The sequence below is a fragment of the Salmo salar genome, chromosome 03, assembly GCF_965601325.2.
Source record: "Salmo salar chromosome 03, fSalSal1, whole genome shotgun sequence".
Taxonomy (NCBI): domain Eukaryota; kingdom Metazoa; phylum Chordata; class Actinopteri; order Salmoniformes; family Salmonidae; genus Salmo; species Salmo salar.
The window spans coordinates 18,070,720-18,095,910 of record NC_138293.1 but is presented as its reverse complement, the minus strand read 5'-3'; the positions used below and the strand labels follow the sequence as shown (position 1 = coordinate 18,095,910).

General features: G+C 40.5%; 1 protein-coding gene across 2 annotated transcripts in view; it reads right to left on the bottom strand.

Moving 5' to 3' along the window:
* Positions 1-284: 284 nt before the first annotated feature.
* LOC106599133 (phospholipid phosphatase-related protein type 5-like) overlaps positions 285-25,191 on the bottom strand; it is a 46,213-nt gene continuing 21,306 nt past the window's right edge. The window contains exons 4-6 of one of the 2 annotated variants that reach the window (XM_014190221.3): positions 17,189-17,365; positions 12,044-12,184; positions 285-2,563 (exon numbers count right to left, since the gene is read on the bottom strand). In XM_014190221.3, the coding sequence (XP_014045696.1) occupies positions 2,534-2,563; positions 12,044-12,184; positions 17,189-17,365 (348 nt within the window). In that variant the 3' untranslated portion in view covers positions 285-2,533. Of the gene's footprint in view, positions 2,564-10,671; positions 12,185-17,188; positions 17,366-25,191 lie in introns of those variants that run through there. The other variant, XM_014190220.3, reaches the window with a different exon arrangement.

Here is a 25,191-nt window from a genome sequence, read left to right as displayed (position 1 = left end):
GCTTCATATATGAAGTCCTAATATGGATGCCGTATCAATAGTATGGGATTTCAAACCACTATTATGAGCCACATTCACAATAGTTTAAATTTAGGTAACTGTACATGTTCTTTGTCAAGGGCATTTGTTCCACTGCTGTATAGCCCACATATAGGATTGGTTGTGAATTAAATTGGCCTAACCTTTTGGGTTGTGCAGTACTTGGCCCTACACCTTTTCTTTTCAATATATGTTTTGCTCTGTCATCATCACCAGTCTGATACATATTCAACACAACAAACATGCCTGAGTAGAACATATTTATTTAGATTAGATTATATTCAAATACATTTCACCCCACAACTTTCTCACGGTTTGGTTCTTTTACATGTTTCTACAGTGTAAGAGGTGCTGCTGCTGGGCTACTGTTACTCATAGTGACAAGATCATTAAACAAAGATCAGGTAGAATGGGACAATATCAAAACAGAAGTTAATAGTAACAAAACAGAAGAGTCTTAGGAGGTTAGAATAGTAACACAATCTGTACAAAGGAAAAACCAACACTCAGAAACTAAAATCAAAACAATACACAAATCGAACTTTAATATGATATATTTGATATTATATATAATAATTAATATATCTTTACATCTTTTTGAAAGTACCATAATGGTTGACAGTGAACATCTCCAGAATCATTCAAATGTCCCATACATTTCTAGAAAAACTAGGACAAAGTATGAAAATGTTTTTTTTTTTTTTAAATGTTAAATGCATAAAAACCATATAATCAAACTGTACATGGATAGAAACCTTTTTCTAACGGCCCATGAATACCGAAACTCTCAATGTTCAGATGATATCTATGAGACATTGAGGGGACATACAGTAAGACATTTAGGGAAACAGTACAGTCACATACAGTATAAGGGTATAAAAATGGTGTAAAAATGTCATCATGGAGAAGAACATACAACAGGAGATTTCATCAAACTGTGGTGGTATAAAAACAACTCCAACCACAATGCATTCGGGAAACTGACGTCTAGTCGTGCATCAACTATGAATCTCATTGCTGGCCTGTGAGTTTAAAACAATACTCCATATTGTACTAAACAAGTATCTGCCATATCAACATACAGTATGAATCAATACACAAAACATATAGCATATCAATTGAATGACATTTTCAAAATATACAAAAATATCAATGCTTCCACAACACATTAAAATAGAACTGAGGAATAAAAAAACACCCTCTAAAAAAACATCTTTATATTTCCATCTTACTTCCATAATAGCTCCGTTGCCTGACCGTGGCAATATTATGCTTGTTGATTGTCTGGCAAGCCCTAAGCAACATCCTTCAATCCACAAGAGAAAATTATGTTGAAACGTTTACCAAGCACACCTACAGTACACATGCACACACATGTACGGATCCATTCGCACACGTACACACAGCCGCACACCCACTTACCCACGTATTTCTAGCTAATCGCAAGAGGGATTCCTCTGAAAACTACCAATAAAGACTATACTAAAATGTCAGTGATCTTTGGATCTTCATTCTCAGGTTGGGAAAATCTAAACAGAAATAAACCCACAGAGTGACTCTGACAACATACAGTTTGGATTGCACTGGTTACAATACATAAGAAATAAACATAATACAGGTTTACACATTTGGGCTTTAGGATTCGTAATCTTTGAGGAAATAAAAATGCATATACAGCAGTATTATGTTTGTTTGATACAGTATATAAAATAAGGAATACTTTTGGGGAATTCAATGAACGCCAATAATCAGCAGAACAGAAGAGCAGCTTGGCATTTTATTGGGATGACTCATGTTCTGGAGGCAGCTCTGCAGAGTGCTCACTTGCTGGCACAGTCATAAAGTCAAACAATCGGATTTGAAACCTAAACTTAACAATAATGTTAACCAGACTGCTAACCCTAATGCCTAACCTTAAATTAAGACCAAAAAGCAAATGATTGTTTTCATGAATTTTTACGAAATAGCCAATTTTGACATTGCAGCTTGCACATCTAGAGGAAATCACTCACTTCTGCCGCCAGGGAAAGATTCATGACAATAAACGTCAAACTGCAACAGGAGAGAGAGTAGAATGAAGAGGAAGAAAGAAGGAGTAGAGAAAATGTTGATTGAAAAAATAAAATAAACTTGTAAAGCTACAGAAATATCTACAATTCCTTTGGAATGATCAGGGTGAACATAATGTTTGATTGGAAATAGTGTCATACTGTATAGATCAGGGTTGGGGTCAATTATAATTAAAGTCACTCAGTTAATTCTGGAAGTTATTTAAATATACAATTCAAAAACTGAAAATGTTTTCAGTTTACTGAGAAGTAAATTATTGAATTTCAGTTTTATGCCTGAATTGAAATGTAATTGATCCCCAACCCTAGTATAGATACACATCAACATCAGGATCTGTGTGGCCCTCCCTCTCTCTGGCGACCATGATGACTGATAAGCGAGCAGCAACCACGTCCAAACAATGTGTCATGTGACACATTCATTGTCATGTAACCTCGGCAAAAGTAATAGGATTCTAAAGAGAAAAGAAGAAGAAAAAAATGTAAAGAACAGCGAGATATCTTCAATGATTAAACACATTCCAGGATTAGACCAGAAATGCCATGCTGAAGCATTTATTAAGTATACTGATTCAGACAGATCAAACAGTAGGCTACTTGGTATCATGATGATAATTGCGGTCTCGATTTAACGGAAGAACAAGATTGCTTAAATTATTGGTCAATTTACTATAAAGTAAAAAAAAAAAAAAACTTCTGACAAGATACAGTATAGTATTGGTCCAATTATATCTTCATCCCCAATATCTCCACCTTTCCTTTCTTCAATGATGTAACAACCCTTACATAACCATCAGCTAATGAGTCAGTTGCTTTTATTTGACCAGCTGAGGTGCTTGTAGGGCTGGATGCCACACACAAACACACGCACACACGTAGAGGTACACACGCACGCAGACACACACCAGGGTTTCCGTTAAGCAATTCTGGCTTTTGGCTGATTAAAAAAACATTTAAAGCCGATAAATAAAACTGTTGCTGGCCAAAATTAGGAAAAAAAAAGCCAAAATAATGCCTTTTAATCATTGATGGAAATACCAGTGGATGGAAATACATTTGACCATCATGCTCATCTGTCTATTGGTTGATTAGCATCTTTTAGTGGAATAAACTTGGCCTGTGTATACTTGCATTAGTCATCATGCATCTTATTTATCCAACACAACTATCACATGCGCACAGCATACAGAGCCCATCTTGAGCGGGATTTCTCCTGCTGCTACTCAGCTGGTTGCTGCTGGAGTAAAATATGTTTTTATAAGCCCATTCATTTCACAACAATTCTAAATACAATCCTGTGTTAAAAACTGTTTTGGTGCACGATTAAAAAGAGCTACTATTTTATTTCTCAACTGGTAATTGAAGCGCGCCTCCCATTCACCATTCAAGTGCAGGCAACAGGATATCAGCGCGTCACCCACCCCTTTACAATGTGAGCTGGAGGCAGTATGCATTTTGAAAACATACTTAATTGTTTGAAACCTGAATGTTTTATTTCATATTATGAGGAATTATGAGTTTTAACTTTCTTCAAAGTAGCCTATAGGCTAAATGGGACCATGGAAACACGAATGCAATTATTTTATAAAGACTTTATAGGCAGCGCGTGAGTTTCAAGTCTGGGGTAGCTTACAATTTATCATACCATTTCTTCTGTTCTGAGTGCCAGTTCTGATTTTCATATGCACATTTTTATGGAACAGTTTCATTTCAATAATAATGTTTTAGTTTCTCAAAATCATTGTAATGTGATTAATCATAAGAATTAAAATTATATTAATCAAAAAATGTGAGATCACCAGCCTCTGCGGCTAAAGAAATGAGCGCATGGAACTTATAACCTATAGGTCAATGCAGCAGTAAGACCATAACTTCCATTGCTCTTTCACACCAAGGATTGGTGATTATCGAGGGGGAGATGGTTGGAAAGCTTTTTCAAATAGCCTACTGTGAGGATGTATTAGTTTTAATATACTATCATTTGAAATGGATGTACTTGTATGCATGCTCAGGCGTGAGCGCTCCTTCAACATTATCAGGACAGAGAAACCAGACATGCTCATTGCTCACACGTAGCACTCCAAACAAACAATGAAAAAAATTGACAAAACTCGTAAATGATGGTTATGAAATAAACCAAAACATGTTTCTTACAAGTCTAGCAGGGTGTGAACTCTGCAAACAATATTTCCACTCCAAGAATGAGAACGGTAAATGACTGTAATTAATACATGCCTTAACAGAAATGAATGTAACCAAATAACGGGGATTAACGGTACATTTACTACCGGTGACATATGTAATGGGGAATTGATCAAATAAATGTATAAAAACGGCAAATAATTCACACAATAAAACAATGAATCTCCCGAGTGGCACATGGGTCTAAGGCACTGCATTGCAGTGTTGCGGCGTCACTACATGGCGGCGCACAACTGTCCCAGCGTCATCCGGGTTAGGGGAGGGTTTGGCCCGGGGGGCTTTACTTGGCTCATCGCACTCTAGTGACTCCTTGTGGTGGGCCGGGCACCTGCAGGCTGACCTCAGTCATCAGTTGAACGGTGTTTCCTCAGACACATTGGTGCAGCTGGCTTCCGGGTTAAGCGAGCGGGTGTTAAGAAGCGCGGCTTGGCGGGTCATGTTTTGGAGGACGCAGGACTCGACCTTCGCCTTTCCCGAGCCCGTTGGGGATTTGCAGCGATGAGACAAAATCGTAATGACGAAATTGGGGAAAAAAAGGGGTTAAAAATTACAACAAAAAAAACAATGAATGCGCAAGAATTGGCAGGAGACAGACTTGCCTATACCTTCGTCACTTACCCCTTCCCTTCTTCTTGTCTCAACATTTTCAATTATACTCAAGACACATTTTCCTCACACGTTTTAGATGCTTTTCACTGACAGTAACAACTCAATAATTAGCTAGGTCTATTGCCAGGTGCACTGCACAAATTGAGGGCTCAACAAATAGGCATCAACCTAGGAGCTTGTTATTTGAAACAATCCACAGTCATTTAAAATACGTTAATGATCCTCGATTCCTCTGTGGCTAAGTCATGCTTTCTGGTGAGCTATTTTTAATGATTTTATTTCCATATAGACAGGAGTAATTAAATAATTTTGGCAAATTTACAGAGCCTTTAAAAAGTATTTTGACCCCTTGACATATTCCACATTTTGTTGTGTTGCAGCCTGAATTAAAAATTGATTGAATTGATTTAGTTTCTCATCCATCTACACAAAACACCCCATCATGAAAAAGTCAAAACATGCTTTTAGAAATGTTTGAAAATGTATTGAAAATGAAATACAGAAATATCTAATTTACATAATTATTCACACCCCTGAGTCAATACATGTTAGAATCACCTTTGACAGGGATTACAGCTGTGAGGCTTTCTGGGTAAGTCTCAAAGAGGTTTACATACCTGGATTGTACAATATGTGCCCATTATTCGTTTCAGAATTCCTCAAGATCTGTCAAATTGGATGTTGATCATTGCTAGACAACCATTTTCAAACTTTACCATAGATTTTCTAGCATATTTAAGTCAAAACTGTAACTCAGCCACTCAGGAACATTCACTGTCTTCTTGGTAAGCAACTCCAGTGTAGATTTGGCCTTGTGTTTTAGGTTATTGTCCTGCTGAAAGATCAATTAATCTCCCAGTGTCCAGTGGAAAGCAGACTGAACCAGGTATTCCTCTAGGACTTTGCCTGTGCTTAGTACCATTCCGTAAATGTTTTTATCCTGAAAAGCTCCCAAGTCCTTAACTATTACAAGCATACCCAAAACATGACGCAGCCACCACTTGAAAATATGGAGAGTGGTACTCAGTAACACGTTGTATTGGATTTGCCCCAAACATAAAATGTATTCAGGACAAAAAGTGAATTTCTTTGCCCCATTTTTTGCAGTATTACTTTAGTGCCTTGTTGCAAACAGGATGCATGTTTTGGAATATTTATTCTATACTTCTTTTCACTCTTTCAATGATGTTAGTATTGTGGAATAACAACAATGTTGCTTATCCATCCTCAGTGTTCTATCACAGCCATTAAACTCTATCACAGCCATTAAGCGGTTTCCTTCCTCTCCGGCAATTGAGTTAGGAAGAACGCCTGTATCTTTGTAGTGACTGGGTTACACCATCCAAGGTGTAATTAATAACTTCACCATGCTGAAAGGGATATCAATGTCTGCTTATTTTTTTTTGACCCATCTACCAATAGGTGCCCTTCTTTGCAAGGCATTAGAAAACCTCTCTGGTCTTTATGATTGAATCTGTGTTTGAAATTCACTGCTCGACTGAGGGACCTTACAGATGTGTGGGGTACAGAGATGATTTAGTCAATAAAAAAAGAAGAGAGTCCATGTAACTTATGTGACATTGGCACTTTTTAGTCCTGAACGTATTTAGGCTTGCCATAACAAAGGGGTTGACTACTTACTGACTCTTGACATTTCTGCTTTTCATTTTTAATTAATTTCCCAAAAATTCAAAAAAGCAGTATTTCACTTTGACACTATGGGGGAGTGTGTTTAGGCCAGTGACACGAAAATGTAAAGTTAATCAATACTAAATTCAGACTGAAACACAATAACATGTGAAAAAAGTCAAGGGGTGTGAATACTTCCTGAAGGCACTGTATTTTCATTTACTTCCCTACTGGACCCACCGCTATGCCATTTCTTTCCTGTTCTATTGGTTTTCATATCGACTTTCTTTTGTTGTCTGGAAGCCAAAGGCGCAATCCTAGTCATATTAGCAACTCATTGTAGTTGTTGCATCTTTAGATCTTCCCTCTTTCTAAGTTTCAAACAGACATTTTTATCTCTGTCACATATGGAACCACTTTAAGGTGCACTGTTAAGAATGGTGTTTTCCTGTGAATTGCATTTTGGCAATTAGTTGCATGTTCTGTCAAGATGCATTACCATGCACATGGGTCCGTTAAATTTCTCAAATGGCCAGTAAATTAAAATCTTCCCGGTCCCTCTGACACACACACACACACACACACACACACACACACACACACACACGGGCCTGCATGAAGTTGAAGCTAACATACTGTACAGCTTCTGGTTTGCCTCTAAGCATATAACAAAGCTCCTGGAGATGAATGATTTAGTCTTTGGAGGCCCTATAGTGGTAAGGAATGCTAGGCCAAATAATGTCGCTGACCACCTTGGTAGTCTTGATGAAGTGCCTTGTGGAAACCAGGTGCTCCACCTATATGAATCCACAATGAGTCCAGGGGAAGTTACATTGGGCCATTCGTCAAAGCAAAAGAGGATGCCTTCATCTCGCTAACATGAGGTGTGTGAGGTGAATAAGGAGGCGGATATGTGGAGAGGTGTGTGTGTGTGCGTGCATGCGTACGATGAACAAAGCCTTAATGGCAAGAATGATCAAATTTGTAGTAGGTTAGGTTTGAGGGACAAGATGTACTTTAGGTGTACTATAGAAATCAAACATCCAATGGAAAGCAGTTTCACTCAGTGTACAATGTAGAGTTGCGGCAAGGAGGATATATCTAAATGCATTTCCACACTGAATGCATTGCCACACTCAACATCAACATGGCCATAGGCCATCTGGAAACAGAGTACAGAAGGTGACCCAAATACATCTGACACATTAGGATGTTTTAGAAAATCCTTTAGAGACAGGCTCACTGCTCCCCAGACTGCCTGACTGCCTGGCTGCCTGACTTCCTGCTACAGCATTCAGAGATTTGAACTGAGTTCATTAATAAACATCCCATAATCAAGCCAGTTGTTAGTACTGAAGGATATCATGTCTTACTACTAATACAAAAAGTAATACTAATATTGAAAAGGCAAAATTTGTATTTTAAAGGGCATTATATTTTCATCCGGAAAAAACTATCATTTCATATGGGATACATGAATTCAACTGAAAACAATAAACAAAACAGAATTATGTCATTAGACAAAAACTTGGTGTTGTGAAACATGTATCCCCATCCATCTACAAACACTGTGTATTCCAGCAGTGTCACGGCTGTTCAAAGGAGCGGACCAAAGCGCAGCGTTTTCGTAGTTCCACATCTTTATTTAATAGTGAAACGTGATGCAATACATAAATACTTAAACTAACCAGAAAACAACAAACCGTGACGCAGAGAGGGAAAAAACACACTACTCAAAATATAATCACCCACAAGGACAGGTGGGACAAACATCAACTTAAATATGGCCTCCAATTAGAGACAACAACAACCAGCTGCCTCTAATTGGAGGTCATGCCAAACAACGACCAACATGGAAATACAAATACTAGAACTGAACATAGACATACAAAAACAGATAAACACCCCCTGTCACGCCCTGACCACTCTACCATAGAAAATAACAACTTACTATGGTCAGGACGTGACAAGCAGAGTGTTCTTCTCTCCTGTCAGTTATAGGGTTACTCTAGCTTCCAATGGTCTGAACAGTGATCTCCTGTCAGTTATAGGGTTACTCTCGCTTCCAATGGTCTGAACAGTGATCTCCTGTCAGTTATAGGGTTACTCTAGCTTCCAATGGTCTGAACGGTGATCTCCTGTCAGTTATAGGGTTACTCTAGCTTCCAATGGTCTGAACGGTGATCTCCTGTCAGTTATAGGATTACTCTAGCTTCCAATGGTCTGAACAGTGATCTCCTGTCAGTTATAGGGTTACTCTAGCTTCCAATGGTCTGAACGGTGATCTCCTATCAGTTATAGGATTACTCTAGCTTCCAATGGTCTGAACAGTGATCTCCTGTCAGTTATAGGGTTACTCTAGCTTCCAATGGTCTGAACGGTGATCTCCTGTCAGTTATAGGGTTACTCTAGCTTCCAATGGTCTGAACAATGTTCAAATCAATAAACAGCAAATGGGCAACTTAGTCCAATTTCTCTCACACACACACACACACACACACACACACACACACACACACACACACACACACACACACACACACACACACACACACACACACACACACACACACACACACACACACACACACACACACACACACACACACACACACACACACACACACCACACACACACACACACACACACACTGTTTATACCAGCATGGCTTTTGTAGTTATCAAAACACTTTGTACAGACAGGGAACAGAGCCAGGTTTATACACCGTGTGTGGTTACCCCAATGTAACACCGTGTGTGGTTCATCCCAATGTAACACCGTGTGTGGTTCATCCCAATGTAACACCGTGTGTGGTTCATCCCAATGTAACACCGTGTGTGGTTCATCCCAATGTAACACCGTGTGTGGTTCATCCCAATGTAACACCGTGTGTGGTTCATCCCAATGTAACACCGTGTGTGGTTCATCCCAATGTAACACCGTGTGTGGTTTATCCCAATGTAACACCGTGTGTGGTTTATCCCAATGTAACACCGTGTGTGGTTTATCCAATATATCCAGTACCAGCACCACGCACTAGGCTTCCAGTGCGTCAGCCCAGTCCAACCCGTCCTGTTTCCGCTCCACGCACTAGCCCTAAGGTGTGTGTTTCAAAGCTGGCATATCCAGTACCAGCACCACGCACTAGGCTTCCAGTGCGTCAGCCCAGTCCAACCCGTCCTGTTTCCGCTCCACGCACTAGCCCTAAGGTGTGTGTTTCCAGTCTGGCATATCCAGTACCAGCACCACGCATCAGGCTTCCAGTGCGTCAGCCCAGTCCAGTACGTCCTGTTCCCGCTCCACGCACTAGCCCTAAGGTGTGTGTCTCCAGTATGGTACCTCCATTACCAGCACCACAAACCAGGCTTCAGTGCGTCAGCCCAGTCCAGCACGTCCTGTCCATGTTCCTCGTACTAGCCATGTGGTGCGTGTCCTTAGTCTGGCACGTCCTAAGCCAGCCCCACGCACCAGGCCTTCCGGCAACAGTGCCTCGTCCAGAACTTCCGGCAACAGTGCCTCATCCAGAGCTTCCGGCGACAGTGCCCCGGAGAGAGACGGCCCACTGTTCAGAGCCAGGTGAGTCACCCTACAGTCCAGAGCTCCTAGAGTCACCCTACAGTCCAGAGCTCCTAGAGTCACCCTACAGTCCGGAGCTCCTAGAGTCACCCTACAGTCCGGAGCTCCTAGAGTCACCCTACAGTCCGGAGCTCCTAGAGTCACCCTACAGTCCGGAGCTCCTAGAGTCACCCTACAGTCCGGAGCTCCTAGAGTCACCCTACAGTCCAGAGCTCCTAGAGTCACCCTACAGTCCAGAGCTCCTAGAGTCACCCTACAGTCCGGGGTCGACAGAGAGGGACATCACTGTAGAGACAGTTTATGAGGGGAGTGAGCCAGGGGTGGAGTGGGGTCTGTGTCCGGCTCCTGAGCCACCTCCTGAGGGGGGAGTATTGGGGTTAGGGGGGGGGGGGTGTTGCAGGAACACCGTCGGTGACGGTGGCCACCCTCCCTTCCCTCCCATGTACTGTTAGGGATTTATTCGTGTTTTGGGGGTTATTTGTTGTTGTTTTTGTGTGTGAGGTGCATCCGGGGTCTGCACCTTTGGGGGAGGGGGGGAGGGGGGGGTAATGTCATGTTCTGACCAGTATGAGGGTTATTTTGTTAGTGTAGACTGGTCAGGACGTGGCAGAGGGTATTTGGTTTATGTGGTTCGGGGTGTGTGTATTATGTAGAGGGTAGTTGATTTATGTATTCCTGGGTTTTTTGGTCACTGCTCTGTTAGTCTATGTTCTTTCTAGTTAGTCTGTTTCTATGTTTAGTTAATTGGGGTGTGGACTCTCAATTGAAGGCAGGTGTTGTCTAGTCCTATATATTAGGGTGTGTTTGTGTTTGTAATTTGTGGGAGGTTGTCACTTGAATTGCTGTTGTTTGCCTTTAAGTCTGTATTCGTCGTCCATCGTTTTGTTTTGTTTGGTATAAGTGTTTATTAAAAAGTTAATTATGAGCACTCAACCCGCTGCGCCTTGGTCCATTCCTGACGACCGTCGTTACACAATGTAACAATGTGTGTGGTTTATCCCAATGTAACACCGTGTGTGGTTTATCCCAATGTAACACCGTCTGTGGTTTATCCCAATGTATCAATGTGTGTGGTTTATCCCAATGTAACAATGTGTGTGGTTTATCACATTGTGTGTGGTTTATCACATTGTGTGCGGTTTATCCCAATGTGTGTGGTTTATCCCAATGTGTGTGGTTTATCCCAATGTAACAATGTGTGTGGTTTATCCCAATGTAACAATATGTGTGGTTTATCCCAATGTAACAATGTGTGTGGTTTATCCCAATGTGTGTGGTTTATCACATTGTGTGGTTTATCCCAATGTAACAATGTGTGTGGTTTATCCCAATGTAACAATATGTGTGGTTTATCCCAATGTAACAATGTGTGTGGTTTATCCCAATGTAACAATGTGTGTGGTTTATCCCAATGTAACAATGTGTATGGTTTATCCCAATGTAACAATGTGTATGGTTTATCCCAATGTAACAATGTGTATGGTACAGTATGATCATGATCACCTGTATGAATCTATTTAGGAAGATAGACATTAGCAGACAGACACTGTCTCCCTCAGGGACTGGGATTGTGGACTCTTGGCTGAGACATTGAAAGAGCTTAAAATAATTGTACCTGCACAAGATATAACTCCATAAGACTCAAGTTAGACACAGTACTTTGTATTCCAAACACACATGTATATTGTTTTTATCCATTTTCATACACCCTCACACCACGGAAATGGTGGAAATGTTGATATTTCTATACAGAGAATGGAAAATAGAATGCATCTGATGTGTCTTTCTGTATGGTGGGCACAGGAGAATTGGCTGACGCTAAAATGCAAAGTACACTAGGAAAGTGTACCTAGCAGAGCCGGGAGGGAGCACAGTATGTTGTACTTAGCCTACTACAGTTAAATGTGTCTGCCAGTACCTGTGAGGCTATGTACTTCTCCATTGTGTTGTCCATGATCCTGGGCTGGCCCATCATAGGAATACTGCTGACCACGCTCTCCTCCGGCGGGATCTCATTCAGCAGGCTCTTCCCTTTGAAGTTCTGCACCACCCCTAGAACCTACACTCACATCCACGGCAGAGACAAAGAGAGGGAGAGAGGGAGAGAGAGAGATAAGGAACATAGATACTGTACAGATATAGGATCTTAATTTGATCACCCTGTTGCAGAAAACATATTTTATGTGTAGTATGAGGTTTAAAAAGGCTTCTGATGTTTTAATTTCCACTTTAAAATGACAGACTTGATTTTCCCTTACAAAAAATGTATCAACCCCTACAAAAATGTACATTAATTCACATTTCCTGTTACTGGCTTGCTGCAGGATTATTTTCCTGCTGTAGCAAACTGGCTCCTACATCTGTAGTTAGTAAGTAAGTTAGTTAGGAGGATATGGAGATAGAGAGACCCTATGGCGTTTTTTTGCAGAGCAGATTTCCTTTCTCTTCTCGTAACAAGGGTTACATAAGTCCTTTTTCCAAAGATAAAGGATTCGCATGACTTGCCCAAAAATATGAATTCAATCAGAGCTGTGTGTGCGTGTGTGTGTGTGTTTGAATGCATGCGCGCCTGTGTGTGTGTGTGTGTGTGTGTGTGTGTGTGTGTGTGTATGTATGTGTGTGCATGCGTGTGTCCTCAAGGAGTTCCATCCATTACCAGAGCCCAAATGAGCTTTTTGTATTTGACTACTATCTAAGGCAATGTTCAGACAGAGTAGAAATGCAACTCAGAGAACAATATCATCTAAAGGGACTCTTCCATTACCATTACAGGCCAAAGAGCCCCGCAGTCATTTGTTGAATTACATCCCAAATAAATAAATAATACTGTATACGTGGTAGTTATTTTCAGTATGTGTTCAGCACACTTCCATTATCTCAGCAGGTTGCTGTAGCACGCAGCATAAAAACCTGCCTCAGCTTGAGATATGGCATGTTATACAACTTCAAATGTGGTAATAACCGTTTGTGCGAAAATTACGATCTCACACCACAGCACTAAATTCTCCAGACACAGGCGTGACTGAACATTGCATGTGAGAGTGGATAACACAAGCAGGGTACAAGCATATAGCCAGTGAACAAATATAGTGCACATCAGAGGTAAAAGACATGTGTGCGGTAATGTGAGATACATACAGTATGTTGTGTACACACCCAGAAAGAACACACTCTACATATAAACACATCAAATCTGCTAATCCCATTTTCACGTGAAATAGCTGTTTTCACATGTTCAGTTTAAATTTCAGACGTGAAACCATAATTATAGTTCACATGTTAACGCCACCTATTCACATGGGAGAAGAATAACATTTTCACCTCAGATATGAAATTTGCAGTTTTACATGTTAAAAACATTCACGTGAAATCGGATATGAAGTTTCACAAGTGAAAATCTCACTTTCACATGTGAAATTGCAAGTTCACATGTGAAATTCAATCACATTTGAAAATCAAATTCACATGTAAGAAAACTCCACAGATGTGAAAAACACTCATATGTAAAAATCACATTTACAGTTTCACATGTGAATAACTTCCACTTGTGATTGTTTTTTACACGTTAACTTTGTGGTGGTTAATTTCTGTATTATCAAATGAGGAGAGAAACTTATCACACAAGTCAGAGTTATACTTAAACTGAATCTTTATTAGTGAGAGCTTTGCAATAGCGATGGCTGGTCGACGAATCACCCTCAGATAATTAATTGAGAGCCACAACACAAAGGCTACTGAGATCTTTAATAGCAAAGATCCACCCCCTAGTCTACATAATAAACAACAGATGTTTGGAATGGGTCACAATGTGAGACTTTTTAAATGAGAAAGGAGTATCCCGTAGCCAGATAGCATTCACTATAAATTATCGTTCAGTTTGGTCCCTAAGACGAGGTTCCGATCTAGTTCCTAGTACTTCATAGCACAAAAACACCAACTCATCCAACGGCATAAATCAATTGTCAACTCCAGATACTCCCATCTCAAGTAAAACCCTTCTTGACCACACACCTGGACAAGCTCACTGAGGGGAGTGAGCCTTTAGGTCATACACTATCCCAGGATAAGTGCAACATCAGAGATGACATACAATGGTTCCAGATACTACCACACACATCCCCCAATGCCAAAGGAGGGAGTGACTGGCACACAGACATTGTGGAGACAAGTAATTTGTTCCCCATTAATCACGCCATCCCTTCACGGTTTAAGAATAGGTAAAGATATATTCACATATGAAGACAATGTTCCCTCCTGTCCTCTTCCCTTTCTGATATTCTGCATAGCACCAGGGACATGTGAAAGACAAGCCTGACCTCTCCCCTCTCTGGGCCCCAGGTGACTGAGCACCAGCTGAGGGAAGAAGTGCAACTGCCAACACCAGAGTCCGAAAGTATACATTCTAATAACAAGTATATCACATCAGCATATTATGCAGATAAGACATCTTAATTATCTATGTTACCCAACTAATTCTGATTCTTCCGCCACAACTTGCAATTCCAGATGTAAAAGTGAAACTGATTTGCATTTCTATATGTAAGAAAATCTCACTTTCACATGTGGAATTGCAAGTTCACATATGGAGTTGAAATAATGTTATTCTCCACACGTGAAAAGATGGTGTTAACATGTTGCAGTTGCAATGTTTTTACTGGTAGAATTTGGGTGACCACATCTAAAAATCGCAAATGCGGGACAAGGGAACGGTTTTGCAAAGCAGGGTCGGTCCTGGTCAGTCCCAAGATGGGAGACCAGATGTAGCTGGAAGTGGTGAAAATAAACGAGGGGTCAAAACATTTTTACAAGGGAAAACTGTCTGACTTTCAATCACAAAAACATTTTTGTGAATTGTTCACACGTGTCCCGAAAACCATATATTTATTTTTTCAAGTTCTTTACACCTGTGCTTTCTTGCTGATAATGCGTGATAAGCGTCTGCTAGCCTGTTATTTGATCTCAGAAATCCCATGCTGGTCCATAGCCACGTATCCCCTTTCCCCTTTCAGTCTAGTTAACTAGGCCATACTAGGTTAGTGTCCCGAATGGAACCCTATGCTCTACATTGTGCACTACGTCTGACCAGGGCCCATAGTGTAGTTTATCATTTTGGACAGAACCTAGCACAACCCTCCACCTCTCTTCTACCCAGGGAAAAACTACACTACAACTCTCCATCTATGCTGGAAAAAATGTATGATTTGCTAGTCTTTGAAGTATGTGCTAGTAGTAATTTGGAGTTGTTGAGGATAAACATGTTGAGAAACAACAACCTAGCGCTAAATGTATCCACACCCAATTTGTAATCCACAACCAGTTCAGCTAGATTTCTCCACGGAATAGTGCTCTGAAATCTGAGAAACGCTTGTTCATACTCACTCTATTAAAAAACACACCATAGAATAACGTTGTATTGCAGAGATATCACAGGAATCCACTCATACAGGAGCTCACTTGAACTGTCCTAAACAGCTCCACAAGGCCCCACTGCATTCACCTGACCCAATTAGCCAGCCATACGAGGAAGAAAACCCTCGCAGGACTGAGCCATTGCCAGGGATATGCAGGGTTTCCATCAACATCTAGATAGTTAAATGAGGATCTCGGTAGTAGATTCAGGATCAGATGGTCATCACAAGTTACCATAGCCACAAAGTCATAAACCCTGACTATTTCGATAATTTCGCTTCTTAAAATGTGATTATAAACCTAACCCTAACTTTAACCATAACCTTAACCACACTGCTAACTTCATGCCTAACCTTAAATGAAGACCAAAAAGCTCATTTTTGTTTTCATGAATATAGCCAATTTTGACTTTGTGTCTAGCTAGTGGAAACCAGATCAAACTAATCCATGTCTTAATCTCAATCATTGGAAGGAAACAGTAAAACAGGCCTTAGATCAGCGCTTAGGGGCAACTTCATCCTACATCTTGTTGTTATCCCTGGCCATTCTCCTCTAAAATAGGAGCCTTGTGGCAATATGAAACAACATGAGTAACCTGTGCCACCTAGGAGATGGTGAGAGAGAAGGGACACAGGCAAGCACAGGGTAATATTCATTTAGTTTCAAATTGAATACACCCCAGGCAGATACACACGTTTTCTTGTCTGACTCAGTGATACCTGGGGAACCTATTAAAGTTCATAAATTCATCAAGACTAAAATATAAAGCACATCTTTCCATTGTGTTCCCTTCTGGATTCTTCAGAATGAATATGAAACCCCATAACTCCATCTGGTATGTACCGGTACTCTGATGTTTGGTTGTTGTTGTGGTTGGACATATCAACACTGAAAACACCTGATGCCCCCATCATCTATCCAAATGAGTTTTCCCTTGATGTTGGCAGCATGGGAAAATGATTTTGCACCGTCTGTGGCTTTTGAAAGACTTGGACAGGGATTTGACACGGCCTCACAACACACAGAGAAAAACACTGGTCCAAACAAGTCTATCGGTCAAAGGGGGAGATAACAAGTTCCCATTCATCTAATATAAAATATTCATAGAGCCTTCTTTTCTATTGCCTCACCAATGTAAGTTCAAGAACAGAATTACTCCTCACTTTATCATGCAAATGAATATACAGTATGTAGATGACTTGACTTGGACCAGAAAAAAGTAATGACGGCGTGATCATATTTTAGATTAAAATGAAAGAAATTGAAGAACTGACAGTGAGACTGTCATAACATGATTTTACACATGTAGCAAATACAAAACAAACACTTGTACAGAGTTCAAACAACAAGCATATACATTTGAAAATGGCGAGGGCCTCATCATGAAGAGAGTGTGTAAAAAAACGTAATATGTAATAAGCATGTTATAAGCATGGCACAAATGTGTAATAAGCATGTAATAAACATGTAATAAGCAGTAATACACATTTAATAAACATGTAATAAGTATGTTAAGCATGTAATAAACATGAGTATGTAATGAGCATGTAACAGGATTTAACAAACACATTCACAGAACTGCTCCTTCTATCTTTAAACAGAAGTCTCTTTAAACATCTAGTATAATCTAGTATAAAGACATTGGTTCACTCACCATGAAGACTGCTATTGCCCCTCCGATGATGAACCCGGCGATGACGTCACACCAGTGGTTGCGGTACTCCACTACCCTGTTGATTCCTGTGAGGAAGGCCAGACACATAAGTCCCAGAGATAGGAGTGGCTTGGCCAGCTTGGTCCCCTTGGCCTTCACTTTTAACGTGATGTACATCTGCAGCAGGGAGACAAACACACACACACACACAACAGTACTCAGTTTGATAGTATGTTAAGTGTTGTCATGATGTTGGCCTGAGTGGGGGAGGTTTATTACCTCCATAAATACCTTTCCCCTTTTTCCTCTCTCTACTCTACCGATGTGACTATTGAAAATCCCTTCGTTAACATTGAGAGAGAGTCTGGTGACATCAAAAGATGGGAACGGAACCATATTTCGGTAATCCAACCAGCTGAAAATATGCGTTGGTACTAAATGAATATGATGCCAGATCAGGTGGCGTCTGAGACATTATTACTGATGATAGGATGACAAACTATCTTGGAAAGTCTACACATTCTAGTTATCAGATTCACATGGAATTGTGCAATTTAAATGTTTAAATATGAAACTATTTGTGAAAAGATTAAATGTAATTTGAGTTTCCAAATTAGATTATTGGGTTTTCATGAGTGAACTATGCTCAACTCATTGGTCCTGCCCATGTGAACAGACATTGGTTCTAAACTATGAAACACGCCATTCTCTCCCCTCCTATATAAGCCCTTGACGAAAATGTAACTTCCTGTTCCAAGGACGTGTGGACTTGAGGTCCCCACATTGAAAGGACAAAGACCACCTACAGAACTAAGCCAACCTCAGCAAGAATCTAACGAAATTAGCATCGAATTTCAATGTGAAGGTGACGATCTACACGCCGGAAGGATGAATTTCGACTATACCGGACAGAATATAGCATGAGCATATAGCATGGCAACTTGGTATGACCTTTGAACTCTTTCACTAAAGAAGTGATATCTTCTAGCTGTCGCATTAGCGCAGCAACTGTAGACGTGGGCTAGGAGAGGACGGACAGAGTCTCTGTTCTACCATACAACGACAGTACTACCAAGTATCCATTGTACCACGCTCCAATTCACCACTAAACATTCTTCAGAGGACCAGAGATCCATAAAGGACAAACCGGTCTTCCATCGATGACCAATCTACTGAAGCGCAGCTCAGAGTAAATATTTATTGCATTCTCCTTTTTCAAATGGACGGTTATTTAGAATGCATAAGATTCTGTATTTACGATAGCATAGCTTCTCCCTTTGTTACTCAGTCTTCCCGCTCTTTCACTCAAACCCAACCCCCTCTCTTTGTGTAACCAGCCGTCGTATCTGTTCCGTCCACCAGGGACGTTTTCTTTATGGCATAATTTGGAATCAATGTATGATCAATGTGTGATTATTTAGATATTTCGTAAATAAATAATTAAACCAAATTTTGTATTGCTGATTCAACTTGTTAGCCAGGGTTCGTGAAGATAACCAAGAATTTACAACTTTCAGATGAGACTGAATAAAGTGACGATTAAATATTGACTGCTATTGATGTAAAATATTATTAGGTCTTTAAGAGTTTATTCGGAAGATAACAGCTCTATAAACATTCTTTCGTGGTGCCCCGACTTTCTAGTTAATTACGTTCACCTGATTAGCTTAATCAGGTAATATTAATTACAGAGAAATGATTTTATAGAATAGCATGTCATATCACTTAATCCGGCATAGCCAAAGACACGACAGTGTGTAAGGGGGAGATACTCAAGGGTAATTTGCAATGAGCATTAATTATTAAGAGACCATCACATTTTTGGGAGGGCTTATAATTTAACTATAAGATAATTGGTCACGTTCAAGATCCTCAAATCAGTGATGCATTGTGGATAAATTGTGACTGACCTACAAATAATAATGAGTAGTTATTAATGAAGCAAGGTGATTTGTTGATCAGTCAGTTGCGACTCGCCTGCAATGCCGGCTGCAATTTCGAACAACTTCATTGTCTCTGTAGTTCATTTGCTGAAAGAAAGGTACTATTGCTGAATCTGCCACTAAAGGTTAATTACGTTTACATTTTAAATGATTTTGCAGTTTCAATTTAGTTGGATATGAGAGGAAACTTTTGCTCCAGTAACATTTGGAAACGACTTGCTGCGTCATTGTTTCTGCCCTTCCAGCTCACCTCCAGTCCTTCGCTCCTTTAGCAACCAGCACTACTCTAGCGAAAACATTGGAAATAATTAAGCGAATAGAAATATTGTCTTCTAGGCATTCCAATGTTATTCTGGACACATCAGCCACTCATCTACGGTAGAGTTAAAGTTAATTCGCCCCGAAGCCCCATGTTAAGTAGAGGTCCAATTTCATTGAGAGAAACGTGCATTCGGAAAGCATTCAAACCCCTTGAATTTTTACACATTTGGTTACATTACAGCCTTATTCTAAAATTGATTAAATTGTTTTCCCCATCATCAACTTACACACAATACCCCATAATGACAAAGCAATTTTTTTTAATCTCAAATGAATCACAAATAAAAAACTGAAATATGATGTATTCAGACCCTTTACTCAGTACTTTGTTGAAGCACCTTTGGCAGCGATTAAAGCCTTGAGTCTTCTTGAATATGACACTACAAGCTTGGCACACCTGTATTTGGAGAGTTTCTCCCATTCTCCTCTGCATATCCTCTCAAGCTCTGTCAAGTTGGATGGGGAGCTGCGCAGCTACAGTATTTATAAGTCCGGGCTCTGGCTGGGCCACTGAAGGAAATCCAAAGACTTGTCCCAAAGCCACTCTTTGCTGTGTGCTTAGGGTTGTTGTCCTGTTGGAAGGTGAACCTTTGCCCCAGTCTGAGTTCCTGAGCGCTCTGGAGCAGGTTTTCATCAAGGATCTCTCTGTACTTTGCTCCATTCATCTTTCCCTCGATCCTGACTAGTCTCTCAACCCCTGCCGCTGAAAAACGTGCCACCACCATGCTTCAACGTAGGGTTGGTATTGGCCAGGTGATGAGGAGTGCCTGGTATTCTCCAGACGTGATGCTTGGCATTCAGGCCAAACAGTTCAATCTTGGTTTCATCAGACCAGAGAATCTTGTTTCTCATTGTCTGAGAATTGTTTAGGCGCCTTTTAGCAAACTTCAACCGGGCTGTCATGTGCCTTTTACTGAGGAGTGGCTTCCATCTGGCCACTCTACTATAAAGGCCTTTGGTGGAGTGCTGCAGAGATGATTATCCTTCTCGAAGGTTCTCCCATCTCCACAGAGGAACTCTGGAGCTCTGTCAGAGTGACCATCGGATTCTTGGTGACCTCCCTGACCAAGACTCTTCTCCCCCGATTGCTCAGTTTGGCCGGGCGGCCAGCTCTAGGAAGAGTCTTGGTGGTTCCAAACTTCTTCCATTTAAGAATGATGGAGGCCACTGTGTTCTTGGGGAACTTCAATGCTGCAGAAATGTTTTGGTATCCTTCCCCAGATCTGTGCCTCGAAACAATCCTGTCTCGGAGCTCTACGGACAATTCCTTCAACGTGCACTGTCAACTGTGGGACCTTATATAAACAGGGGTGTGCCTTTCCAAATAATGTCCAATCAATTGAATTTACCACAGGTGGACTTCAATCAAGTTGTAGAAACACCTCAAGGATGATCAGAGGAAACAGGATACACCTCAGCTCAATTTTGAGTCTCATAGCAAAGCAGTGACGCACCGATATGACATTTTTGGCCGATTCCGATATCCAATATTTTCCTTGACAAAAATACTGATGCAGATAACCGATATTTAACATTTTAGCGGCCTTTTAAGCATTCTAGTACAGTTAAATAGTTAACACACACACATGGACACAGCGGTCTAAGGGACTGCATCTCAATGCAAGAGGCTTCACTACAGTTCCTGGTTCCAATCCAGGCTGTATCACATCCGGCCGTGATTGGGAGTCCCATAGGGCGGCGCACAATTGGCCCACCGTCGTCTGAGTTTGGCCAGGGAAGGCCGTCATTGTAAATAAGAGTTTGTTCTTAACTGACTTGCCTAGATAAATAAAGGTTGCACACACACACACACCACACTGACCAAAAAGTTATTTTGTTGGCATTTAGGCATGTCCCCATTACCAGTAAAACATAATCAAAACCTATTTCTTTCACTTACTTGCTGTGCTGTTTCATTGTTCATTTATTCAGTCATTTCATTCTCAACCAGGATTTCTATGGAACGCTGTTTGGGTCTTTGTGTGTCAAAAAAGATACGTGTCAAATTACACTATTTGACGTGTCAAATAAGCTTGTTGATAAATCAGGACCTGAATATGACTGCACGTCACTAATAATTTAACGAGTTCATACATTTTCTACATCGTTTTTACACATTGATTACACTATCACTCGTATTTCATATGTCACAACGATTCATCGATATGTATGCTATGATGCTGGTAAAGTTGTCTCGCGCACCTTCAGTGCTGGTCATAAAAAAAGCTAGCTAGCTGATGGATGCAAACAATGTTCTTCCCCAAAAACATAGCAAAACAACATAATCTGTTTCAGTAGCTATAGTTAGCCAGCTAACTATATAGCTAGGTGTCATCATCTAAAATAACCCTAATTTATAAGACAGTTCTTATTTAATGGTGGTCGGACCCATCTATGTGAAGCTAGCCACAATAAGGATTAGCCACAATAGTGGACTTTGCGGTTAGCCTTCAAAATAAAAGTATGTAATTGACAGTGATGCAAATGAAAACAAATAGTAGAATTATGCTATAATTGAATAGATCATGCTAAAGGAGGTTGGAATGTTGTTATATAAAATCAACAAAAGACAATCATGTTTTTATTTGACAAAAATCTGTTGAAATCACACTGGATGTATTATACTTTAGAATTGCATGGGGGCATACTTATTTCACTGTACAGCCTTACCTATGGATTGTGGGTCAATGACATGGGGTATCAGTCTACTCAGTGACACCCAGAGAACATTAGCGTCATAGCTCTTATTGTGGGACTCTGAAACTGTGAATTGAGCCACATTTATTGTCAACCTATGTGTATTGAACACTATTCCAAAGGAAAAACAATACTGCATGGATGTTTTGGAGTCGGATAACTCTGTGGAGGACGTTGGGAAAAAATAGCTTGGGTATTGAGTAGATTGATATCCCATTTCATTGATCCCCAATCCTTAGGTAAAGCTGTAGAGTGCAATATGAATGTCAATACACACAATAGGCTGACTGGGGAGGTGATTTCACAGTCACAGTCCCGTGATAAGAGCTACAACGCTAATATTTGCATAACTCTTCACAATTGTGTTATGTGCGTGTCACTGAGTAGACTGATACCCCATTTCACTGCTTCACATTCCAACCTTGATTAAAATGATCTAGTCTAAATATGGCATGATTCCACCAATTGCAACCTTCTGCATCACTTTCAAAGAGGTACCTTAATTTTGAAGGCAAACCGCAAATTCCACTATTGTGCCTAATCCTTATTGTGGGTAGCTTGACAACACATAACGCGGTCCGGTCGAGCCTCACTAGCCAGATGAAGCTAGCTGGCTGCTTACAACGTTAGCTTTGGGCAACAGGGTTAAGTAGCCGGCTAGCTATTTATTTTCATGAACTGAAGTTCAATTTCAATAGGCTAACAACAAGTGGCTACCTAGCTAATGCTTCCTAAATCATTGCTAAGAATAATGAACATGACTGCAGTTTCTACTGGTTATTGTTTTCAGGCTGGTTGTATTGGTGCTAGCTAGGTACCAAGCTAAAGCTAGCTAGCTACCCCAGAAGTTGCGGTCAAACAAATAATGCTTTATTACTAACACGGTATTGTAAACACATCGTTCGTGGCCGGTGTTTGCTAGTTTGCAGACTTTTTTGTACAGCTTTGACAGTGCTACTGATAGTGGTGGCGCTTGGCTTGCACGTGCAAATTCAGAACACAACATTCTATAATAGAACTGTGTTATTTTACATGTCAAACGACAAGCTTATTTAACGTGTCAAATAGAGTTATTGTCAAATAGTGTTATTTGACACGCAAAGACCCAAACGGCATTCCATAGTATGTCGTGAAGCTAATAGCTGTGACGCTATTACTGTGTAACTCCGGTAAGGCAACATCTGAAAAATAGCGCACTTGGTAGTGTGTACCGGTGCTCGACCAGTTGCAAAAGCCAACATCACCTACGACAGAGAACAGTTGATTGTCAAGGGCAATGAATTCCATTATCTTGGCGTTAATGGATTTCACCCTTGAGTTGTCTCGCTGAAATTTTTACTCCTTCAAATGACTGCTCGACTTGTTGACTGTTCGATCCACACAGCAGACATTGTGAGCTAGGTTAGGAATGCTGTGTTGCACGTGTAGCGCAACATTTTATGTGGCGTCATTACGTCATGTACCTACATTATATAGGTATATCGGTTTTGCACATAGGCGTTAAACTAGACATTGGGCCAATCCCGATGTTGGCATTTTAGCTAATATCGTCCGATTCCGATATGTTCACCGATATATCGTGCATCCCTATAAATAAGGTATTTTTATTTTATTTAAAAAACCTGTTTTTGCTTTGTCATTATGGGGTACTGTGTATAGATTTGATAATAAAGCTGTAACATAACAAAATGTGGAAAAAGTCAAGGGGTATGAATACTTTCCGAATGCACTGACAGTAACATGTCTATCCAACAGACTAATTAAATATGACACTTCCAAAGCAACTTACAGTACAGTGAGCGCATACATTTTTGCTATGCGTGTGGCTGTGATTCCTGCGGAAAATAAACATGAAACCTTGGTGTTAGTCTGCTAGTGCCATCATTGCCATACTCTTACCAACTGAGCCACACAGACCAGACCATTTTCCACTAATCTCCAAGGTTCCATTATCATTAACTGTTATCGTTTCTGAAAAGCATGCCCACCAAACTGCTGTCTAGCCTCTACCCTCAGACTTCACATACAATCCGTTTCTAGGAGAGAACTATTTTCCTCCTTAGAAACATCCAAATCTTAGAGAACTCGCCACTTGAGCTGAATTTGGAAATGAGGGAGCACAGAAGAGGACCGGGTGGTGATGCTGCTGATTTTGCAGCACCCTTCTCCCACCGTCTTCAGAGAGGAAGCTCTTCAATAAGAACTAATTTGATCAAAGTGCTCAATACCAGCGACATCAACAGCAACCCCTCAAAACATCAACAGGGCATTCTGAGCAGAGCAGAATCCAAGCAGAGCATTCTGCTCAGCCTACATCCAACCTTTCATTCAATATCATAGCAGCAGTACAATGTAGGCCCGGGGTGAAAAGCCATGGGCCTACCTTTCTAAATAACAACTGGATACAATTAGGTTCTAAATCTGAACTAAACAGGTAGTCACCACAGAGATATTGCACAACGGTCTACTCAGATCTCCCTTTAAATGAACATAATTTAGCTGTTCAAAAAGTAGTCAAGCCAAACATCTTTCCAATGGAACTTATCCCAGTCTCATACACATCAAATTAATAGGCAAACACTAACATTCGGAAATCAGTTCAGAATTTCATAGCAATGACCTCGCTTTGGTCAAATCAGGGAATATTTTCTATTCTCAAATGATAAAGAGGTACCAGCAGAGTCAACATCAAGCTACTGAAGTAGGACCACCAATAGAAATTCATTATGTATAATAGCCCCATTAAACAAATCAAATTTTATTTGCCACATGCGCCGAATACAACAAGTGTAGACTTTACAGTGAAATGCTTACTTACAAGCCCTTAACCAACAGCGCAGTTCAAGAAGAAAATATTTACCAAGTAGGCTAAAATAAAAAGTAATAATAAAAAGTAACACAATAAGAATAACAATAACGAGGCTAATGTAAATTGTCCGGTGGCAATTTTTATGAATTGTTCAGCTAATGGCTTGGGGGTAGAAGCTGTTGAGGAGCCTTTTGGTCCTAGACTTGGAGCTCCGGTACCGCTTGCCGTGCGGT